The sequence below is a fragment of the Ovis aries genome, chromosome 15 (assembly GCF_016772045.2).
Source record: "Ovis aries strain OAR_USU_Benz2616 breed Rambouillet chromosome 15, ARS-UI_Ramb_v3.0, whole genome shotgun sequence".
In the NCBI taxonomy this organism is placed as follows: domain Eukaryota; kingdom Metazoa; phylum Chordata; class Mammalia; order Artiodactyla; family Bovidae; genus Ovis; species Ovis aries.
This window is the reverse complement of record NC_056068.1, coordinates 80,522,291-80,544,510: the sequence shown is the minus strand read 5'-3', so window position 1 is coordinate 80,544,510 and position 22,220 is coordinate 80,522,291. Positions and strand designations below refer to the sequence as shown.

Genomic DNA, 22,220 nt, shown 5'->3' with positions numbered 1-22,220 from the left:
TTACTTAGTACTTGGAGAGAGAATAAATGTTGGCTGAATAACTGAACAAACTTCAGCACTCTGTGCGGCTTATTAATTGAGGTTACTCAAAACTTATGTAACTTTTAGGTGTAGAAGTATTTATTTTTTTACTCTTTCTTTCTGGAGAGAGGGGAGAGGAATTAGATTGTATACTTGTGCGGATATAGTCCATATCACTTGGCTGGGATTCTGAAAGATAGTGTATTAAGCAAATTGCCACTAGCTAATTGTATGTTTGATTCCTAAAGCTAAGCTTTTTACCTCCTGCATTGCCTGTGAATGATGAACTCAATAAGTCATCTCACTCATGAATAAGCCAATGTAATAAGCAATTTTTTGTGCCAAGTGCTGGGATAGAGAGTTTAGATTACATATAAAATACTAGGAGGATATGTTTTAGTGATCAAGAACTCAGGCTTTGACATGACTTCAAATACCAGCTCTGCTACTTGCTAGTTTCATGGACTTCAGTGTGTAATTCCTTGTCAGCAAGCTTCAGTTTCCCCATATGTGGAATGGGGATAATATCTCCCAAGATTGGGAGATGATTCAATGTAGATATGCGCAATGTAATATGGTGTCCAGAAAATAGAAAGCACTCAGTAGTTTTAACTCTCATAGTTTAATTCACTAAGTTTCTTTACTTATACAGTATAGATGATCTGTATGGTGGATGCAACTTAAATTAGGATAAAACAAATATGAGTAACAAAGTGATCAATGGCGCTCCATAGGTTATAACGGAAAGGCACTGTCTAGAGAGGAGGAGTTGCTGAAGACTTCATGGGAGTTTTGAAACCCCTGTTATTCTTTGAAGAATAAATTTGAATTGTAATTGAGGGCACATAGCTTCTTGTGCACTTTTTAATTACGTCCTGAATACCCAATAAATGCTGATCCAATCCATAACAATCCTTAAAGAAAGACTGCTAAAAGCTCAATACATGAGTCAAAGATTTTTATAATTCTTATCTTAATGTTATTACAAGAATGTGCCTGAAACTATTTTGTCTCCCTTGTAGGAAAATACCCAATTAAGACACACTCCTTCACATTATTGAGAAGAGAAATGGTAAAAAAATAAAATGAAATGTTTCCAGTATATTCTTCCTCCTCCGATTTATGGACAGCTAACATATGGGCTTCCTTTGTAGCTCAGTTGGTAAAGAATCTGCCTGCAGTACAGGGGACCTGGGTTCAATCCCTGGGTTGGAAAGATCCCTTGGAGAAGGAAATGGCAACCCACTCCAGTATTCTTACCTGGAGAATCCCATGGACAGAGGAGCCTGGTGGGCTGCAGTCCATGGGGTCGAAAAGAGTTGGGCATGACTGAGTGACTAACATTACTTAATTACTTAATATATGAGTATTGACTTAGGTAAACAATAAACAAGAGGGTATCTTCTCTAGATAATAATGCCTTCCCGTGACCTCCCTAACACCCACAGCAGGGTCAGGAGGCTTTCGTCAAGAACTTCACCCTCCCTTTTCACCCCACAGGCTCACAGGCTGGTCATCATCGCCTACTTTGAGAAGATTCCCTTTATCAGTGTGTCACTCACCAAGAAACTAGCCCAACAGCCATTCTTGCCCAACTCCTGAAATCACTCTACTGTTCCTTCTGGAATTTATAGTTATCAGCATAACCAGTATACACTGAACTTCTCCCCTGGAAGTTCCCTCAACCTACTTGCCCAACTGAAAACTGTGTCCAGGGACAGGACTTCCCTAGCACTCATCTCAGTGGTGACAGTTTTCTTTCCTTCTTCTTCTGAGAGCTGTATTGCTCCATGATCTTAACTTTGTAACATTAGCATAGCCTGATTTTTTTGTTCTTCAATCTCTTTCCTTAAGTGATGTCATTTAGTTTTGTGGATTTCATGTAATATGAGGAGGTTAAATCATAGCATTTGCCAATATACTTTGAATTAATAAAATCTGATGCAACAAGTCCAATTGTTTATGCAACCCTTCTAAGTTAGATGGCCTAAAAAATCTCAAACTCACCATGACTAATCTGAAATCATCTTTCTTGTTCTTTCTCAAACATCTGCTTCTTCTACACCATTCCCTCTAGGACTGTACAAAAAATAGGAATCAACACTGTTCCCTCTAATGTCCTCTGCTGAATATATCAGGAAATCCAGCAAGCTCTATTTTTGAAATCACACTGATAACTAGATTTTCACTACTTCAGTCACTATCACCTTGCTCCAAGCTGTCATTAACTTCTGCATAGATTAATGAGATTAATGCACAGAAAAATGAAATGGGAGAAAACATAGTGCCCCACCCTTCATGCTTGGATGGAAGTTTTCCTTAACCTCACTGACGTTTTGGGTCCCTAGACAGATTCTGTCACTATCTTCTAACAGTAAGAATATCTATATTGATTGAATCTGGTTAAGTGCCGGATGGTATTCTTTACTCCATTTTACAGGAGAAACCTAGGATCAATCGATTCTTACTTGGCATAGCTGCACTGGTCACGACTTGAGTGAAAGAGGGTTATTATTTGAAAGAGTGGAGGAAAGTGTGGACAGAATATGAAAGCGACAGGATTTGGAGAAGAAGACAAATGAGTGAGTGAGCATATGGGATGTTTGATTTCAGAGTTATCTGGAATTTCTTGATTACCACATTCACTCCTGTAATCAATGCATAGACCAATAACTCTGTCCTAGTCATCATGTGTATGGCAGCCCCCTCCAGTATTTTTGCCTGGAGAATCCCCATGGATAGAGGAGCCTGGTGGGCTACAGTCCATGGGGTTGCAAAACGTCAGACTTGACTGCGTGACTAAGCACAGTCATAACGTGTAAAAGCTTACAACGCCGGTTTGCATGATCACTTGTCTGTTGATGAGTTCAAGGGGAAAATGATGGCCAAGTGATATTAAGCAATACCCGGTCATCTCATGCAAGGTGAAGACAGAAGTTGCACTCAGATATTCTTAGTCTGGACTTACACTTTAAACTTTTGCTCTCTGATGTCTTTATTCTTTATAGAGGAGTTTCTACAGTATCCCACTCTGTGGGAATTACTCATTCTATGTACCCTATTACCTGTGAGACTATTGAAGTCTTGAACATGATATATTAAAATTTGTATTACTAGAATAAAATACTGCTCTTGATACACCAGTGGTAACTGCAATGAAATGAACTGAATTAATTACAATGATCTATTTTATTGCAAGAATATTCTGTTTGAAAATCTGCATGGAAGGATAGCAAATCTAATTTTAATTAATTTATTTACTTTTCTTTTTTGGCCATGCCATGTGGAATATGAGCTCTTCATTCCCAACCAGGGATCAAACCCACACCATCTCACTGGAAGCATGGAGTCTTAACCACTGAACCACCAGGGAACTCCCCTAACAAATTTCATTTTTAACAGATCTCTGCAGTGATTTTGCAGAGTCTCTCTGTTCTTATGCCCATGTTAAATTCAGAAAATTTGGATATAAAGCATAACTTGAATGCAATTATGGTTCTGAGCTCAGTTACTACCTGAAGCCTCTTTTCTCAGTGATATAGTGCATTTTCATACTATAAATAACCCCCATGGAGAACAGCACAGTCGTGACTGAGTTCATTCTTGCCGGGATAACTGACGACCCACAGCTGCAGATCCCACTCTTTCTAGTGTTCACGCTCATCTACCTCCTCACTCTGGTTGGGAACCTGGGGGTGATCACGCTGATCCTGCTGGACTCTCGTCTCCACACTCCCATGTACGTCTTCCTCAGCCACCTCTCCCTGATGGACTTTGGTTACTCCACAGCCGTCACTCCCAAAATGATGGCTGGCTTCCTCATGAGAGACAAGGCCATTTCCTACAATGCTTGTGCCACTCAGCTTTTCTGTTTTGTTGGCTTTCTTGTTGTGGAAACTTTTCTCTTGGCCTCAATGGCCTATGACCGTCACGCAGCAGTGTGCAAGCCACTCCATTACAGCAACATCATGACAGCAAGGGTGTGTGCCTGGATGGTCGTGGGGTGCTATGCCTTTGGCTTTCTCGAAGCCTCCACGCACACTTGGAACACATTCAGTCTCCCTTTCTGCAGATCCAATGTGATTGATCACTTTTTCTGTGATGTTACTCCCGTCCTGGCTCTCTCATGCTCAGACAGCAGCAGAAGCGAGATGGTGTTTTTTATTCTGGCAGGATTCAATATCATCGTTACCGTTATGGTCATCCTGGTCTCCTACCTGTTTATCTTTGTCACCATTCTGAGGGTGCGCTCATCTGAAGGACATCGGAAGGCCTTTTCCACCTGTGCTTCCCACCTCACTTCCATCTCCATCTTCTATGGGGCAGGCGCCTTCATGTACCTACAGCCCGGCTCCCGCCATTCCATGAGCACAGACAAAATAGCGTCTGTGTTCTACGCCATAGTCATTCCCATGCTGAATCCGCTGATCTATAGCCTGAGGAACAAAGAGGTCAAGAGAGCCTTAAAAAAGGCTGTGGGGACCTTGAGAATGAGCTTATGGTTGCTGGGGTGAGGGGAATGAGGGGAAAGAGATAATTAAGGAGTTTGGGATGAAGACGCACACACACTGCTGTATTTAAAATGGATAAAGGCCTACTGTAGGGCACATGGAACTCTGATCAATGTTATGCAGCAGTTTGGATGGAAGGGGAGCTTGAGGGAGAGTGGATATATGTGTATGTATGGCTGAGTCCCTTCACTGTTTATCTGAAACTATCACAACATTGTTAATCAGCTATCCCAATACAAAATAAGAAGGTAAAAAATAAAATAAAATAGGACCTAAAAATGGCTTTGGGGAAAGCAAAATCTTCAATAAGACATATATTTTAATTATGTATGTACAACAGTATGGTTTCATACAGGTCATATCAAGCTAGGGAAAATATTGACTTGTTATGTCAACAATTATAAAAATGTTTTTACATCCTTTCTCAAGTTCTTTTTAAGTCTAGGAAGCAAATGTGTTGACAAAATGAGATCTCAGGAATAATAACATTGGGAGAATCAATCATGAACCTATAATTCATATCTTTAAATTTCCCTTTTAATTACTTTTATTGTATATTTGTTTCCGTGGTCACCCACACTTTCATAAGCACATTTATGCTCACCCGCATATTTAAGTACATGCTCGCATGTACCTTATTCATACAAATCACATGTAACTCACACACCTATGTGTGGACAGAAAAATGAATTCCAGAGACAAATGGGATTCACCTTTTTTTTAATATAATTTGAAGCCATGATTTTGGTGTCTGATAACACATTCTTAAATATAAACATATATACTTTTAAATAGAAATAGTCATTTTCCATGTCATTTTATTTTATTTTATTTTTTAAAATAATTTATTTATTTTAATTGGAGGTTAATTACTTTCTAATATTGTATTGGTTTTGCCACACATCAACATGAATCTGCCATGCGTGTACACATGTTCCCCATCCTGACCCCCCCTCCCTCCTCCCTCCCCATACCATCCCTCTGGGTTGTCTCAATGCACCAGCCCCAAGCATTCAGTATCATGCATCGAACCTGGACTGGCTATTCATTTCATATACGATATTATACATGTTTCAATGCCATTTTCTTAAATCATCCCACCCTTGCCCTCTCCCACAGAGTCCAAAAGACTGTTCTATACATCTGTGTCTCTTTTGCTGTCTGGCATACAGGGTTATCACTACCATTTTCTAAATTCCATATATATGCATTAGTATACTGTATTGGTGTTTTTCTTTCTGGCTTACTTCACTCTGTATAATAGACTCTAGTTTCATCCATCTCATTAGAACTGATTCAAATGTATTCTTTTTAATGGCTGAGTAATACTCCATTGTGTATACGTACCACAGCTTTCTTATCCATTCATCTGCTGATGGACATCTAGGTTGCTTCTGTGTCCTGACTATTATAAACAGTGCTGCAATGAACTCTGGGGTACACGTGTCTCTTTCAATTATTATTTCCTTGGTGTGTATGCCCAGCAGTGGGATTGCTGGGTCATAAGGCAGTCCTATTTCCAGTTTTTTAAGAAATCACACTGTTCTCCATAGTGGGTGTACTAGTTTGCATTCCCACCAACAGTGTAAGAGGGTTCCCTTTTCTCCACACCCTCTCCAGCATTTATTGCTTGTAGAGTTTTGGATCACAGCCATTCTGACTAGCATGAAATGGTACCTCATTGTGGTTTTGATTTGCATTTCTCTGATAATGAGTGATGTTGAACATCTTTTCATGTGCTTGTTAGCTATCTGTATGTCTTCTTTGGAGAAATGTCTATTTAGTTCTTTGGCCCATTTTTTGATTGGGTCGTTTATTTTTCTGGAATCGAGCTGCAGGAGTTGCTTGTATATTTTTGAGATTAGCTGTTTGTCGGTTGCTTCATTTGCTATTATTTTCTCCCATTCTGAAGGCTGTCTTTTCACCTTGCTTATAGTTTCCTTTCTTGTGCAGAAGATTTTAAGTTTAATTAGGTCCCATTTGTTTATTTTTGCTTTTATTTCCAATATTCTGGGAGGTGGGTCATAGAAGATCCTGCTGTGATGTACGTTGGAGAGTGTTTTGCCTATGTTCTCCTCTAGGAGTTTTATAGTTTCTGGTCTTACATTTAGATCTTTAATCCAATCTGGGTTTATTTTTGTGTATGGTGTTAAAAAGTGTTGTAGTTTCATTCTTTTACAAGTGGTTGACCAGTTTTCCCAGCACCACTTGTTAAAGAGATTGTCTTTAATCCATTGTATATTCTTGCCTCCTTTGTCAAAAATAAGGTGCCCATAGGTGCGTGGATTTATCTCTGGGCTTTCTATTTGTTCCATTGATCTATATGTCTGTCTTTGTGCCAGTACCATAGTGTCTTGATGACTGTGGCATTGTAGTAGAGCCTGAAGTCAGGCAGGTTGATTCCTCAAGTGCCATTCTTCTTTCTCAAGATTGCTTTGGCTATCTGAGGTTTTTTGTATTTCCATACAAATTGTGAAATTATTTGTTCTAGCTCAGTGAAAAATACCGTTGGTAGCTTGATAGGGATTACATTGAACCTATAAATTGCTTTGGGTAGTATACTCATTTTCAATATATTGATTCTTCCGATCCATGAACATGGTATATTTCTCCATCCATTAGTGTCCTCTGATTTCTTTCACCAGTGTTTTATAGTTTTCTATATATAGGTCTTTAGTTTCTTTCAGTTCAGTTCAGTTCAGTCGCTCAGTCGTGTCCGACTCTTTGCGACCCCATGAATCGCAGCACACCAGGCCTCCCTGTCCATCACCGGTCCCCGGAATTCACTCAGATCCATGTCCATTGAGTCAGTGATGCCATCTAGCCATCTCATCCTCTGTCGTCCCCTTCTCCTCCTGCCCCCAATCCCTCCCAGGATCAGAGTCTTTTCCAGTGAGTTAATTCTTCGCACGAGGTGGCCAAAGTACTGGAGCTTCGGCTTTAGCATCATCCCTTCCAAAGAAATCCCAGGGTTGATCTCCTTTAGGGTGGACTGTTTGAATCTCCTTGCAGTCCAAGGGACTCTCAAGAGTCTTCTCCAACACCACAGTTCAAAAGCATCAATTCTTTGGTGCTCAGCCTTCTTCACAGTCCAACTCTCACATCTATACATGACCAGTGGAAAAACCATAGCCTTGACTAGACGGACCTTTGTTGGCAAAGTAATGTCTCTGCTTTTGAATATGCTATATAGGTTGGTCTTAACTTTTCTTACAAGGAGTAAGCATCTTTTAATTTAAGTAGATATATTCCTAAGTATTTTATTCTTTTCGTTGCAATGGTGAATGGAATTGTTTCCTTAATTTCTCTTTCTATTTGCTCATTATTAGTATATAGGAATGCAAGGGATTTCTGTGTGTTGATTTTATATCCTGCAACTTTATTATGTGCATTGATTAGCTCTAATAATTTTCTGGTGGAGTCTTAGGGTTTTCTATGTAGAGGATCAGGTCATCTGCAAACAGTGAGAGTTTTACATCTTCTTTTTCAATTCAGATTCCTTTTATTTCTTTTTCTGCTCTGATTGTTGTGGCCAAAACTTCCAAAACTATTTGAATGGTAGTGGTGAAAATGGGCACCCTTGTCTTGTTCCTGACTTTAGGGGAAATGCTTTCAAATTTTCACCATTGAGGATAATGTTTCCTGTGGGTTTGTCTAGATAGCTTTTATTATTTTGAGGTATCTTCCTTCTATTCCTGCTTTCTGGAGAGTTTTTATCATAAATGGATGTTGAATTTTGTCAAAGGCTTTCTCTGTGTCTATTGAGATAATCATATGGCTTTTATTTTTCAATTTGTTAATGTGGTGAATTATCTGGGTCGTGAAGATCTTTTCGGTACAGTTCTTCCATATATTCTTGCCACCTCTTCTTAATATCTTCTGCTTCTGTTAGGTCCAGACCATTTCTGTCCTTTATCGAGCCCATCTTTGCATGAAATGTTCCCTTGGTATCTCTAATTTTCTTGAAGAGATCTCTAGTCTTTCCCATTCTGTTCTTTTCCTCCATTTCTTTGCATTGATTGCTGAAGAAGGCTTTCTTATCTCTTCTTGCTATTCTCTGGAACTCTGCATTCAGATGCTTATATCTTTCCTTTTCTCCTTTGCTTTTCACTTCTCTTCTTTTCACAGCTATTTGTAAGGCTTTCCCAGACAGCCATTTTGCTTTTTTGCATTTCTTTTCCATGGGGATGGTCTTGATCCCTGTCTCCTGTACAATGTCACAAACCTCATTCCATAGTTCATCAGGCACTCTATCTATCAGATCTAGGCCCTTTAATCTATTTCTCACTTCCACTGTATAATCAAAAGGGATTTGATTTAGGTCATACCTGAATGGTCTAGCGGTTTTCCCTACTTTCTTCAATTTGGGTCTGAATTTGGTAATAAGGAGTTCATGATCTGAGCCACAGCCAGCTCCTGGCCTTGTTTTTGTTGACTGTATAGAGCTTCTCCATCTTTGGCTGCAAAGAATATAATCAATCTGATTTTGGTGTTGACCATCTGGTGATGTCCACATGTAGAGTCTTCTCTCGTGTTGTTGGAAGAGGGTGTTTGCTATGACCAGTGCATTTTCTTGGCAAAACTCAATTAGTCTTTGCCCTGCTTCATTCCACACTCCAAGGCCAAGTTTGCCTGTTACTCCAGGTGTTTCTTGACTTCCTACTTTTGTATTCCAATTGTGGAAAATTCTGAAAGAGATGAGAATACCAGACCACCTAACCTCTTCTCACCTCTTGAGAAACCTGTATGCAGGTCAGGAAGCAACAGTTAGAATTGGACATGGAACAACAGACTGATTCCAAATAGGAAAAGGAGAATGTCAAGGCTGTATATTGTCACCCTGCTTATTTAACTTCTATGCAGAGTATATTATGAGAAATGCTGGAGTGGAAGAAACACAAGGTGGAATCAAGATTGCCGGGAGAAATATCAATAACCTCAGATATGCAGATGACACCACCCTTATGGCAGAAAGTGTAGAGGAGCTAAAAAGCCTCTTGATGAAAGTGAAAGAGGAGAGTGAAAAAGTTGGCTTAAAGCTCCACATTCAGAAAATGAAGATCATGGCATCTGGTCCCATCACTTCATGGGAAATAGATGGGGAAACAGTGGAAACAGTATCAGACTTTATTTTTGGGGGCTCCAAAATCACTGCAGATGGTGACTGCACCAATGAAATTAAAAGACACTTACTCCTTGGAAGAAAAGTTGTTATGACCAACCTAGATAGCATATTCAAAAGCAGAGACATTACTTTGTTGACTAAGGTCCGTGTAGTCAAGGCTATGGTTTTTCCTGTGGTCATGTATAGATGTGAGAGTTGGACTGTGAAGAAGGCTGAGCGCCAAAGAATTGATGCTTTTGAACTGTGGTGCTGGAGAAGACTCTTGAGAGTCCCTTGGACTGCAAGGAGATCCAACCAGTCCATTCTGAAGGAGATCAACCCTGGGATTTCTTTGGAAGGAATGATGCTAAAGCTGAAGCTCCAGTACTTTGGCCACCTCATGCGAAGAGTTGACTCATTGGAAAAGACTCCGATCCTGGGAGGGAATGGGGGCAGGAGGAGAAGGGGACAACAGAGGATGAGATGGCTGGATGGCATCGCGGACTCTATGGACGTGAGTCTGAGTGAACTCCAGGAGATGGTGATGGACAGGGAGGCCTGGCGTGCTGCGATTCATGGGGTCGCAAGGAGTCGGACACGACTGAGTGACTGAACCTAACTGAACTAAATGTGGTGAATTACATTGATTGATTTGTGGATATTGAAAAATCCTTGCATCTCTGGGATAAAGCCCACTTGGTCATGGTGTATGAGCTTTTCAATGTGTTGTTGGATTCTAATTGCTAGAATTTTTTAAGGATTTTTGCATCTGTGTTCGTCAGTGATATTGGCCTGTAGTTTTCTTTTTTTCGGGCATCTTTGTCAGTTTGGTATTAGGGTGATGGTGGCCTCATAGAATGAGTTTGGAAGTTTACTTTCCTCTGCAATTTTCTGGAAAAGTTTGAGTAGGATAGGTGTTAGCTCTTCTCTAAATTTTTGGTAGAATTCAGCTATGAAGCCGTCTGGACCTGGGCTTTTGTTTACTGGAAGATTTCTGATTACAGTTTCAATTTTTGTGCTTGTGATGGGTCTGTTAAGATTTTCTATTTCTTCCTGGTTCAGCTTTGGAAAGTTGTACTTTTCTAACAATTTGTCCATTTCTTCCACGTTGTCCATTTTATTGGCATATAATTGCTGATAGTAGTCTCATGACCCTTTGTATTTTGATACTATTTCATTTAAATAATTAATGTTCATGCCAATCATCCTTGCTATAGGTTATTACTGAGTGCTTTTATTTTATTCTTTGTTCAACAATAATAAACATCATCAAATGGGCATCTTTATCTCAGTTTTCATCTTTATCAACTCATTATCCAGAGTAATATCTCCATGTGATAATTTTAATGAAAAAAACATTGCAGAGTATTAGACAAGGGAGATAGTAATGTAAGCATATTTTAATTTACTGAAGTAAAAATAACATTTAGTTTTACAGTCAGACTTGACCCTTTGTCTTCAGATGCTCATCTCAGGACACATTTTATGCGTCTTCCTGCCCATATACAGTCAGGGCACCAACTGACAGATCACCATTCAGGCTCAAAGTAGAGGCTGCTCTGATTGTCCTTATGAACCTCTAAGAATAACATAGGCTAGCTTTAATAAATTTTTTATTTTATTTTTTTTCTTATTTTTTGGTGTGCTGGGTCTCCGCTGCTCTGTAAGTCTCTCTAGTTGTGCTGCATGGGCAGATCATGGGCTCCGGGCACGTGGGCGTCAGTAGTCGCAGCCTGTGGGCTCGGTCGTTGCCATTTCCGAGCTCTAGGGCACAGGATCATCAGTTTTGGCACATGGGCTTACTTGCCCTGGGGCTGGAATCGTCAGACCAGGAATCAAATTCATGTCTCCCAAATTAGCAGGCAGATTCTTTACCACTGAGCCAAGAGGGAAACCTTAGCCTAGCTTTTAAATTGGGAATATTAGACTGCAGATATGATAATAGTTATAAAGATAGCTCTTAAAGTGAAAATAGTACCAATTCAAATGATTCTAAAAAGGATTTCTTTGACTTATCAATTCTCTATGTATTGTTTTCTATTGTGAATATTTCTTTCCATGCTAAATGATTTAGAATACATATCAGTTCAGTTCAGTTCAGTCACTTAGTCGTGTCCGACTCTTTGCGACCCCATGAATTGCAGCACGCCAGGCCTCCCTGTCCATCACCATCTCCCGGAGTTCACTCAGACTCACGTCCATCGAGTCCGTGATGCCATCCAGCCATCTCATCCTCGGTCGTCCCCTTCTCCTCCTGCCCCCAATCCCCCCCAGCATCAGAGTCTTTTCCTATGAGTCAACTCTTCATATGAGGTGGCCAAAGTACGGGAGTTTCAGCTTTAGCATCATTCCTTCCAAAGAAATCCCAAGGTTGATCTCCTTCAGAATGGACTGGTTGGATCTCCTTGCAGTCCAAGGGACTCTCAAGAGTCTTCTCCAACACCACAGTTCAAAAGCATCAATTCTTCGGCACTCAGCCTTCTTCACAGTCCAACTCTCACATCCATACATGACCACAGGAAAAACCATAGCCTTGACTACACGGACCTTAGTCAACAAAGTAATATCTCTGCTTTTGAATATGCTCTCTAGGTTGGTCATAACTTTTCTTCCAAGGAGTAAGTGTCTTTTAATTTCATTGGTGCAGTCACCATCTGCAGTGATTTTGGAGCCCCCAAAAATAAAGTCTGATACTGTTTCCACTGTTTCCCCATCTATTTCCCATGAAGTGATGGGACCAGATGCCATGATCTTCGTTTTCTGAACGTGGAGCTTTAAGCCAACTTTTTCACGCTCCTCTTTGACTTTCATCAAGAGGCTTTTTAGTTCCTCTACACATTCTGCCATAAGGGTGGTGTCATCCGCATATCTGAGGTTATTGATATTTCTCCTGGCAATCTTGATTCCACCTTGTGTTTCTTCCATTCCAGCGTTTCTCATGATATACTCTGCATAGAAGTTAAATAAGCAGGGGGACAATATACAGCCTTGACGTACTCCTTTTCCTATTTGGAATCAGTCTGTTGTTCCATGTCCAATTCTAACTGTTGCTTCCTGACCTGCATACAGATTTCTCAAGAGGCAGGTTAGGTGGTCTGGTATTCCCATATCTTTCAGAATTTTCCACAGTTTATTGTGATCCACACAGTCAAAGGCTTCGGCATAGTCAATAAAACAGAAATAGACGTTTTTCAGGAACTCTCTTGTTTTTTCCATGGTCCAGCAGATGTTGGCAATTTGATCTCTGGTTCCTCTGGCTTTTCTAAAACCAGATTGAACATTAGGAAGTTCATGGTTCACATATTGCTGAAGCCTGGCTTGGAGAATTTTGAGCATTACTTTACTAGCATGTGAGATGAGTGCAATTGTGCAGTAGTTTGAGCATTCTTTGGCATTGCCTTTCTTTGGGATTGGAATGAAAACTGACCTTTTCCAGTCCTGTGGCCACTGCTGAGTTTTCCAAATTTGCTGGCATATTGAGTGCAGCACTTTCACAGCATCATCTTTCAGGATTTGAAACAGCTCAACTGGAATTCCATCACCTTCACTAGCTTTGTTCGTAGTGATGAAAATATATATTTATTTTAAAACAGTGGACCATACATGGGAAGAATGAAATATGTATGCTTTCATGTTATGTCTCGAATCTAGTATTGAGGCTCCTGTGGTTTGACTTGACATGCCAGCATGTCCTGTCAAGGAATGACAGAGATAGTCAAGTGTATATCCCTCAGAACCAAATAGACATCAGTTCAATCCCTGGGTCAGGAAAATCCCCTGTAGAAGGGAATGGCTACCCGCTCCAGTATAATTGCGTGTAGAATTCCATGGACAGAGGAACCTGGCAAGTTACAGTCCAAAGGGTCACAAAGAGTCAGAATTGACTGACTGACTAATACATACACACACACAGAGAGACACACACACACAGAGACAGACAGACACGCGCACACACACACACAGAGACAGACACACACACACACGCACACACACACACAGTGACAGACACACACACACACGCACACACACACACATAGAGACAGACACAGACACACACATGCACACACAGATAGACACAGACACAGACACAGAGAGAGAGAGAGAGAGAGAGAGAGAGAGACCCAAATGAGAGACCACAGCAATAGATTGTCCCTAATGATAGGGATAGTTTTTCCTTTTGGAGTAAAGAATCTAGAATCTTCATTTTCTAGGAATTTTCCTTGTGAAGTACTGAGCCCCTCTGGAGTATTTCAAGTGTGAAGAATCATTTTGACTACCCACTTTGCAGATCCCAGTGTAAAAACTAAAATGTTGAGCTCCTTGTTAAAAATGTATGACAATTTTAAGTTAGCAAGAGCAGAGCTTTATACTCAGACCAGGACCTTCTCAACACAAGGTCTGTGTGGAGGCCCCAGATTCATGATCAGGAAGCCCCCTGGAGTCCTCCTCATCTTAGGTATAATCTTTTTAAAATTCCCAAGCCATTAATATTTAAAATTAAATCATTCTCCACATTTTAAGTCATCATGAAATTGCAAATTAAAGCAACAGTGGAAGAATCCTGCACATCTTTTAGAATGGCCAATGTCCAGAACACAGAAGCAGCAAGTGCTACTAAGGTTGTGGAGCAACAGGAACTCTCATTCATTGCCAGTAGGAAGGCAGACTAGTGCAGCCTCTTCAGAAAACAGTTTGTCAGTTTCTTACAAAAAGAAACACACTCTTACTATATAATCTAGCATTGTTCTACTTGGTATCTACCCAAAGGAATTGAAAACTTATGCTAAGGCAAAAGCTAGCTAAAGGATATTTATAGCCTCTTTATTAATTACTGCTAGAATGGAGAAGGCAATGGCAACCCACTCCAGTACTCTCGCCTGGAAAATCCCATGGACGAAGGAGCCTGGTGGGCTGCAGTCCATGGGGTCGCTAAGAGTCGGGTACGACTGAGCGACTTCACTTTGACTTTTCACTTTCATGCATTGGAGAAGGAAATGGCAACCCACTCCAGTGTTCTTGCCTGGAGAATCCCAGGGACGACGGAGCCTGGTGGGCTGCTGTCTATGGGGTCGCACAGAGTCGGGCACGACTGAAGCGACTTAGCAGCAGCAGCAGTAGAATTTGGAAACAATTAATATGTCCATCAGTAAATGAATGAATAATAAGCTGTCTAATCCAAATAATAGAATGTTATTCAATGTTAAAAAAGAAATGAGTTATCAAGCTATGAAAAGACATGGAGAAAACTTAAACTCACATTTCTAAATGAAAGCTATCAGTTTGAAAAGATTATGAGCTGTGTGATTGTGTTATTTGGCTTTCTGGAAAATATAAAACTATGGAGACTGTGAAACAGATCAATGTTTGTTTGAAATTAGGGTGTTGGACTGGATGAAGATCAAGCTGGAATGAAGATTGCCGGGAGAAATATCAATCACCTCAGATATGCAGATGACACCACCCTTATGGCAGAAAGTGAAGAACCAAAGAGCCTCTTGATGAAAGTGAAAGAGGAGAGTGAAGAAGCTGGCTTAAAACTCAACATTCAGAAAACTAAGATCATGGCATCTGGTCCCATCACTTCATGGCAAATAGATGGAAAAACAATGGAAACAGTGATAGGCTTTCTTTTTTTGGGCTCCAAAATCACTGCCGATGGTGACTGCAGCCATGAAATTAAAGGAAGCTTGCTTGCTCCTTGGAAGAAAAGTTATGACCAACTTAGACAGCATATTAAAAAGCAGAGACATTACTTTGCCAACAAGGGCTGTCTAGTCAAAGCTATGGTTTTTCTAGTAGTCATGTATAGATATGAAAGTTGGGCTATAAAGAAAGCTGAGCACCAAAGAATTGATACTTTTGAACTATGGTGTTGGAGAAGACTCTTGAGAGTCCCTTGGACTGCATGGAGATCCAACCAGTCCATCCTAAAGGAAATCAGTCCTGAATAGTCACTGGAAGGACTGATGTTGAAGCTGAAACTCCAATACTTTGGCCACCTGATGTGAAGAACTGGCTCATTGGAAAAGACCCTGATGCTGGGAAAGACAGAAGGTGGGGGGAGAAGGGGATGACAGAGGATGAGATGGTTGGATGGTGTTACTGACTCAATGAACATGAGTTTGAGTAAACTCCAGAAGTTAGTGATGGATGGGAAAGCCTGGTATCCTGCAGTCCATGGGGTCACAAAGAGTCAGACATGACTGAGCAACTAAACTGAACTGAACTGAACTGAAAGGATGAGTAGATGCATCTAAGAAGATTTTTAGTGCAATAAAAGCACTTGGTATGATACTTTAATGATGGATAATATCATTATATATTTGTCAAAATCCATAGAATATACAACACTGAGAGTGAGCTATAACATAAACTAATAACTTTATGTAGCTGTATTAATGTATGTTGATCCTTGGGAAGAAAATATTCTCACTACTTTTTGGTTGCTACATATTTTAGGTTCCCTTACAATCAGATTGATAAAATTCTAATTGATGCTAACTTTTTGGATTGTGATAGAAGTCAAGTACATGCTTGCTTTGAAGGCTCTCTTCTTACACAGAAAGAACTTTTCTTGCAAATGTGGTAGGAGTGTATGGTCTTTCTCCACCATGCATTGTTTTTAAATCACACTCTCTCCTTCCACCTTCAGAAACCTTTGGAGTCACTTGTGGAGGATATCAGTATTATTAAGCGTAAAGATGAGAAGGCATGGTCTCTGTTTATCTCTTAGAAATAAATTACTTGGAAAACTACTCAGCCTATGTATGATTGTAAGAAAACCAAGAAATAAAATTCCATCTGAAGGTATACAATATGCATAAAAGGGAAGCAAGATTAGTGTTGGGTGAGAATAAAATTGGGGTGCTTGCCTTTTGCTAGACTTTATTTCTAGTCAGGTTATGACTTCCAAATTCAAGGGCACAACAGACACAGGAAGGTATTTACTCCCAAAGAGAAAGTGAAGTGAAAGTGAAAGTCACTCAGTCGTGTCTGACTCTTTGCGACCACATGGACTGTACCCATGGAATTCTCCAGGCCAGAATACTGGAGTGGGTAGCCTATCCCTTCTCCAGCAGATCTTCCTGACCCAGGAATTGAACTGTGGTCTCCTGCGTTGCAGGGGGATTCTTTACCAATTGAGCTGTGAGGGAAGCCCCTCCAAAAAGAAAGGAAGAAAAATGCCATGAGTTCTGTGGGCTTTTATTTTTTCATCCAAAGAGGGAAGAAAAAAAAATCCCACAGAACTTATGGAAGTCATGTTGTCCAAGGTCTTTGTGACTGGTTCGATGCCACAGCCTGTTTCTTTGCCAGCTCTAATGTCCTTGTCAGCAGCTTCCAAGAATGTTGAAATAATTGTTTCTTTATTTGGGGGAACAGATGGGTTTACTTGAGAAGAAATAACAACTTTTACACCCATGACTTTCCTTAGTAGTTTCCCTAAGTACTTGGTCCCCACGGGCAAGATTTTAATTGAAATATTCAATACATGAGGCATGGAGCCATGGATGTATTACAAGAGGACTTGCTCCCTAAGAGCTTCTCGCCAGTATAACCCCCTTCAAGACATCAGTCAGCGGACCCTTAAATCCCAATCTGGCTTCATTCAAACTCACTAGAGTGAGAAACCCTGGTGCCCAGGGCAGCTTTGTTCACTTGATTTTCACACAAGGTGGTCTTCAGGGTCTCAGAGCTGGAGGCCTTTTCCTTCACAGGGATGTTGCTGTGGTGCGTCAGTCAGGATGACCTTGCATAACACCACCTGATAACAAGAGAAATCTTTTCTTAGACTGAGTGATTTACCAAAGGTCTCACATGCTCCATCTTATTTCATAATCAAACAACTCTGTAAAACATCAGGGATGGATATCACTAATTCCATTAAAAAGATTTAGAAAGTGAGGCTAAGTGAAGGAATTCACTTTAGTTTCCATCTGAAACAAGAAATCTAGAACTGAAGACTTTTGAGGTTTGTCAAGTAGAGCCAAGGTGTCCATTTATGAACCAAAAGTAGTCAAAAGAACTAGATAATTCAGAAGGCAAAACTTGCGGTTATAAAGTAAATTAACATATAGCATAGCGACTATAGTTAATAAACTTCTGCATATTTGAAAGTTGCTAAGTGAGCAGATCTTAAAAATCCTCGTCACAGGGAAAAAATGCAATTAAATGTGGGAATGGATGTTAGCTAGTTTATGATGATCAATTTGCAATCTATACCAGTGTCCAATCATTACGTTGTACACCTGATATGAGGCTATATGTCAATTATACATCAACTTCAAAAAGGTAAATTAAGACTGCGCACAAAGAGGAAGCCGCAACTTGCTTCCCCTATGAAGTTACCATGCAGTCTCATCTTGTAAAACTGGCTTCTTTAGTGCTGTGACTTTGAAATGTAACAGAACCCTGTGGTCCTTCCCCACCACGTCTTCTGTCTGCCTCTTGTCTGTAAAAAGACTGTAGCCAAAGAATAAGTTTAATCAGAGAAGTGAGAAAATGCAGAAACAAAGGAAAACAGTCAAGACCAAATAATACTAGTTTAGTCATTAAAAGAAGTCAGGTACCGTTAGTTCCTCCTTAAGCGCTGTGTGTAACATTCTGCTCGTAGATACTGAAACCCCACTAGGTGGAGGACGTTAATTGCGTGCTGGCCAGGTTGTAGCCATGGCAGAAGCTGCCACAGTTTTGAGAACTGGCCTCAAATAAATAGGAACAAGCTGACCTGGAACTAAAGATTCAGTTTCAGTTCAGTCGCTCAGTCGTGTCCGACTCTTTGCAACCCCACAAATCGCAGCACGCCAGGCCTCCCTGTCCATCACCAACTCCCAGAGTTCACTCAAACTCATGTCCATCGAGTCAGTGATGCCATCCAGCCATCTCATCCTTTGTCGTCCCCTTCTCCTCCTGCCCCCAATCCCTCCCAGTAACAGAGTCTTTTCTAATGAGTCAACTCTTTGCATGAGGTAGCCAAAGTATTGGAGTTTCAGCTTCAGCATCAGTCCTTCCAATGAATATTCAGGACTCATTTCCTTTGGGATGGATCTCCTTGCAGTCCAAGGGACTCTCAAGAGTCTTCTCCAACACCACAGTTCAAAAGCATCAATTCTTTGGCACTCAGCTTTCTCTATAGTCCAACTCTAATTGAAGCAGGCTCTCCTGCACTGCAGGCAGATTCTTTACCAGCTGAGCCTTCAGGGAAGCCGTGCCAATACTACTCCCCCAGTTCATCCACCTCCTCCTTTGTCCCTCTGGATCCACAGGCCCATTCTCTATGTCTGCATCTCTACTGCTACTCTGAAAATAGGCTCAGCTGTACCATTTCCCTTGACTCCATCTATACACATTAATATATATTTACCATGGGAGTATTTAAAAGATGCTACTCCATTTTATCCTCAAACTCATTTGATAAAAAGTTAATAGGAATTCCTTAAAAAGTAGATTTAGGATTAAAGTCAAGGAACATTGGATTTGTCAAATATAAAGTTAACTTTAAAGTCATGTGTAAGTTAGTGTCCATGAAAGGATTATACAGCATATTACATATATTTGAATAAGTAATACCACCTTGAAGAAATACAATTCTGTGGAGCATTTTTTGAGACAACCAGACTTATTGTGATTCACTTTCTACCATAAACAAGCCGTGATATACCGAAAGTGTAACATGCTTTTCAGCAGCATAGCATACAGTTTAAACAATGTTTACGATTTTTGCGGCCTGATTTCTCACACACGCCTATTGTGTATCCTTTGCGAGTTACATAACTTCTCCAAACGTGCTCCCCCCCCCTCATTTTAAAAAAGAATAGTAATGACATCTATATAGGAGCTTTTGTGAGTATTATATTAGGTAGTACCTAACTTCCCAGTGGTAAAGAATTCAATGCAGGAGATGCAAGAGATGTGGGTTCTATCCCTGTGTTGGAAAGATCCCCTGGAATAGGAATGGCAACCTTCACTCCAATATTCTTGCCTGGAAAATTCCAAGGACAGAGGAGCCTGCCAGGCTATAGTCTATTGGGTTGCAAGGAGTTGGACATAACTGAGCACACAGAGCATATAACATATGTTCAGTAGCTGTGTATATTATACATTATTGTTATAATATATGTAATACTATAATACATCTGCAGAGCACATCATGAGAAACGCTGGGCTGGAGGAAGCACAAACTGGAATCAAGACTGCTGGGAGAAATATCAATAACCTCAGATATGCAGAAGATACCACCCTTATGGCAGAAAGTGAAGATGAACTAAAGAGCCTCTTGATGAAAGTGAAAGGGGAGAGTGAAAAAGTTGGCTTAAAGCTCAATATTCAGAAAAAGAAGATCATGGCATCTGGTCCCATCACTTCATGGGAAATAGATGGGGGAACAGTGGAAACAGTGGCTGACTTTATTTTTGGGGGGCCTCCAAAATCACTGCAGATGGTGACTGCAGCCATGAAATTAAAAGACGCTTACTCCTTGGAAGAAAGGTTATGACCAACCTAGACAGCATAGATATTACTTTGCTAAGAAAGTTCTGTCTAGTCAAAGCTATGGTTTTTCCAGAGGTCATGTATGGATGTGAGACTTGGGCTATAAAGAAAGCTGAGCACTGAAGAATTGATGCTTTTGAACTGTGGTGTTGGAGAAGACTCTTGAGAGTTCCTTGGACTGCAAGGAGATCCAACCAGTCCATCCTAAAGGAGATCAGTCCTGAGTGTTCATTGCAAGCACTTATGCTGAAGCTAAAACTCCAATATTTTGGCCACCTGATGTGAAGAACTGACTCATTTGAAAGACCCTGGTGCTGGGAAAGATTGAAGGCAGGAGGAGAAGGGGACTATAGAGGATGAGGTGGTTGGATGGCATCACCAATTCAATGGACATGAGTTTGAGTAAACTCCGGGAGTTGGTGATGGACAGGGAGGCCTGGTGTACTGAGGTCCATGGGTCACAGAGAGTCAGAGATGACTGAGGGACTGAACTGAACTGAACTGATACGTACATACATACATGCATACATACATACATACATACATATATGTATACACACGCATATATGTGTGTTCTCAGTCACTCAGTCGTGTCCGACTCTCTGCAGCACTTTGGACTATAGCCCACCAGGCTCCTCTGTCCATTGAATTTTCCAGGCAAGAAGACTTGAGTGGGTTGCCATTTCCTCCTCCAGGGGATCTTCCCAACCCAGGGACTGAACCCACCTTTCTTGTGTCTTCCACATTGCCAGGCAGATTCTTTACCACTGTGCCACTGGGAAGCCGTATACATATACATTATACTGTTAATGAAGACAACGTCAGAGTCATTCTAAGTGCCAATAACTGACATGCACTTCTCGGACCATAACCATCACGTTTTATTTGTAGCATAATAATTTGTGTACACGCTTTATATTCCAGTATTAAGTATAAACTTCTGTATTCCTTGGGGGGAAATTTTCAACACATTGTATCCTCAAAGAATTCTTTTATTATGAGTCAATGAAAAAATTAGAATGATCTTGTTTGTTCTCAAGGATTATTTTGTTGTGAGTCAGTAAATGAATAGCAACAATCATAGTAAAATTTTTGAGTGATTATCTCTTTTTTGGCACGGTGATGAGATTATTAAAAAATTGCCTTACAAGTATATTATAATACAATGATGTATATAGCACTATTAAAGTCAATCTTATGGCAAATGTTTGTTAAGGGTTTCATAAGGCAAAATGAAGAATCTTGTATTTAAATCTAAATATGTCTGTCTGCACTTTATATGCTCATGTATCTCATGCTATTTAGATACTGTCCTCAACATGAACACAGAAGAAAAGATTCTAACACATTTCTGGTAATAAGAGTAGCAGCTGTTTCTACTAGGGCAAGAACCATAAAAACCAAACACTGGTAGCCTAAGATGGTGATGAATGATACGTACAAAGTTGGAAATTCTTGTGTATGAGAATACCATTCAGTCATGCCTTGATAGAGTAGACATTAATTACTCAAATATCACAAGGCATATTCGAGGAATTCCTCCACTGGAGCTTTTAAAACTACAGGCTGTTCAGAATAATTTTAAATATGACATATTTAAATATGACATATTTATAAATTTTAAATTTCTCCTTAAGAAATGGGATATGGCTTGGCACACAATGATACAAGTTCCCAATTAACTGGGAACAAAATGTACTCCAATCTGAAATGAATTGCCAGTCCCAGGGGATTTTGCTTTAGGTAGGGCAAAGTTGAATTATTCTTACCGTTTGTTCATGCTGGCCCAGCCATTCCTCCTCATAGTTTTAATGTTTGGGATGAGCATTTTTGTTTGTTTGCTTTTGTTTGTGAATTTTATTCTGGAAAGGACACTGAAAACAAACTTCCAAGGAAGAAATCTTGCTAACAATGCTGTAGTCCTTCTGGTTTCTTTAGATTCTGCCAACTTCTTTGACAACTTGAGTCCTTACCATAACTCTTCACGTTGTTTGGGCAATCTTTCCTACTCTACCTCTATTCATCCTCTAGGTATTGACTGAGGTGTTCATTCTCCTGAGGAAAACATTCTGGCCTGACAATTTAAGGTAGATTTT

General features: G+C 40.2%; 1 protein-coding gene across 1 annotated transcript; it reads left to right on the top strand.

The window, feature by feature from the left end:
* The first annotated feature begins 3,587 nt into the window (after positions 1-3,587).
* LOC101108776 (olfactory receptor 5B12-like) lies at positions 3,588-4,855 on the top strand. Its single transcript, XM_027979920.2, has 2 exons — positions 3,588-4,481; positions 4,802-4,855. Exons 1-2 carry the CDS (start codon positions 3,591-3,593, stop codon positions 4,853-4,855), a joined length of 945 nt encoding a protein of 314 aa, XP_027835721.2. The 5' UTR covers positions 3,588-3,590.
* Positions 4,856-22,220: the final 17,365 nt, after the last annotated feature.

Bases quoted from the DNA above. Each gene is read 5' to 3' on its own strand.
- LOC101108776 (XM_027979920.2), top strand. From the start codon at position 3,591: ATGGAGAACAGCACAGTCGTGACTGAGTTCATTCTTGCCGGGATAACT. The intron at 4,482-4,801 runs GCCTTAAAAAAG...AAAATAAAATAG, and splicing joins GGAACAAAGAGGTCAAGAGA to GACCTAAAAATGGCTTTGGG.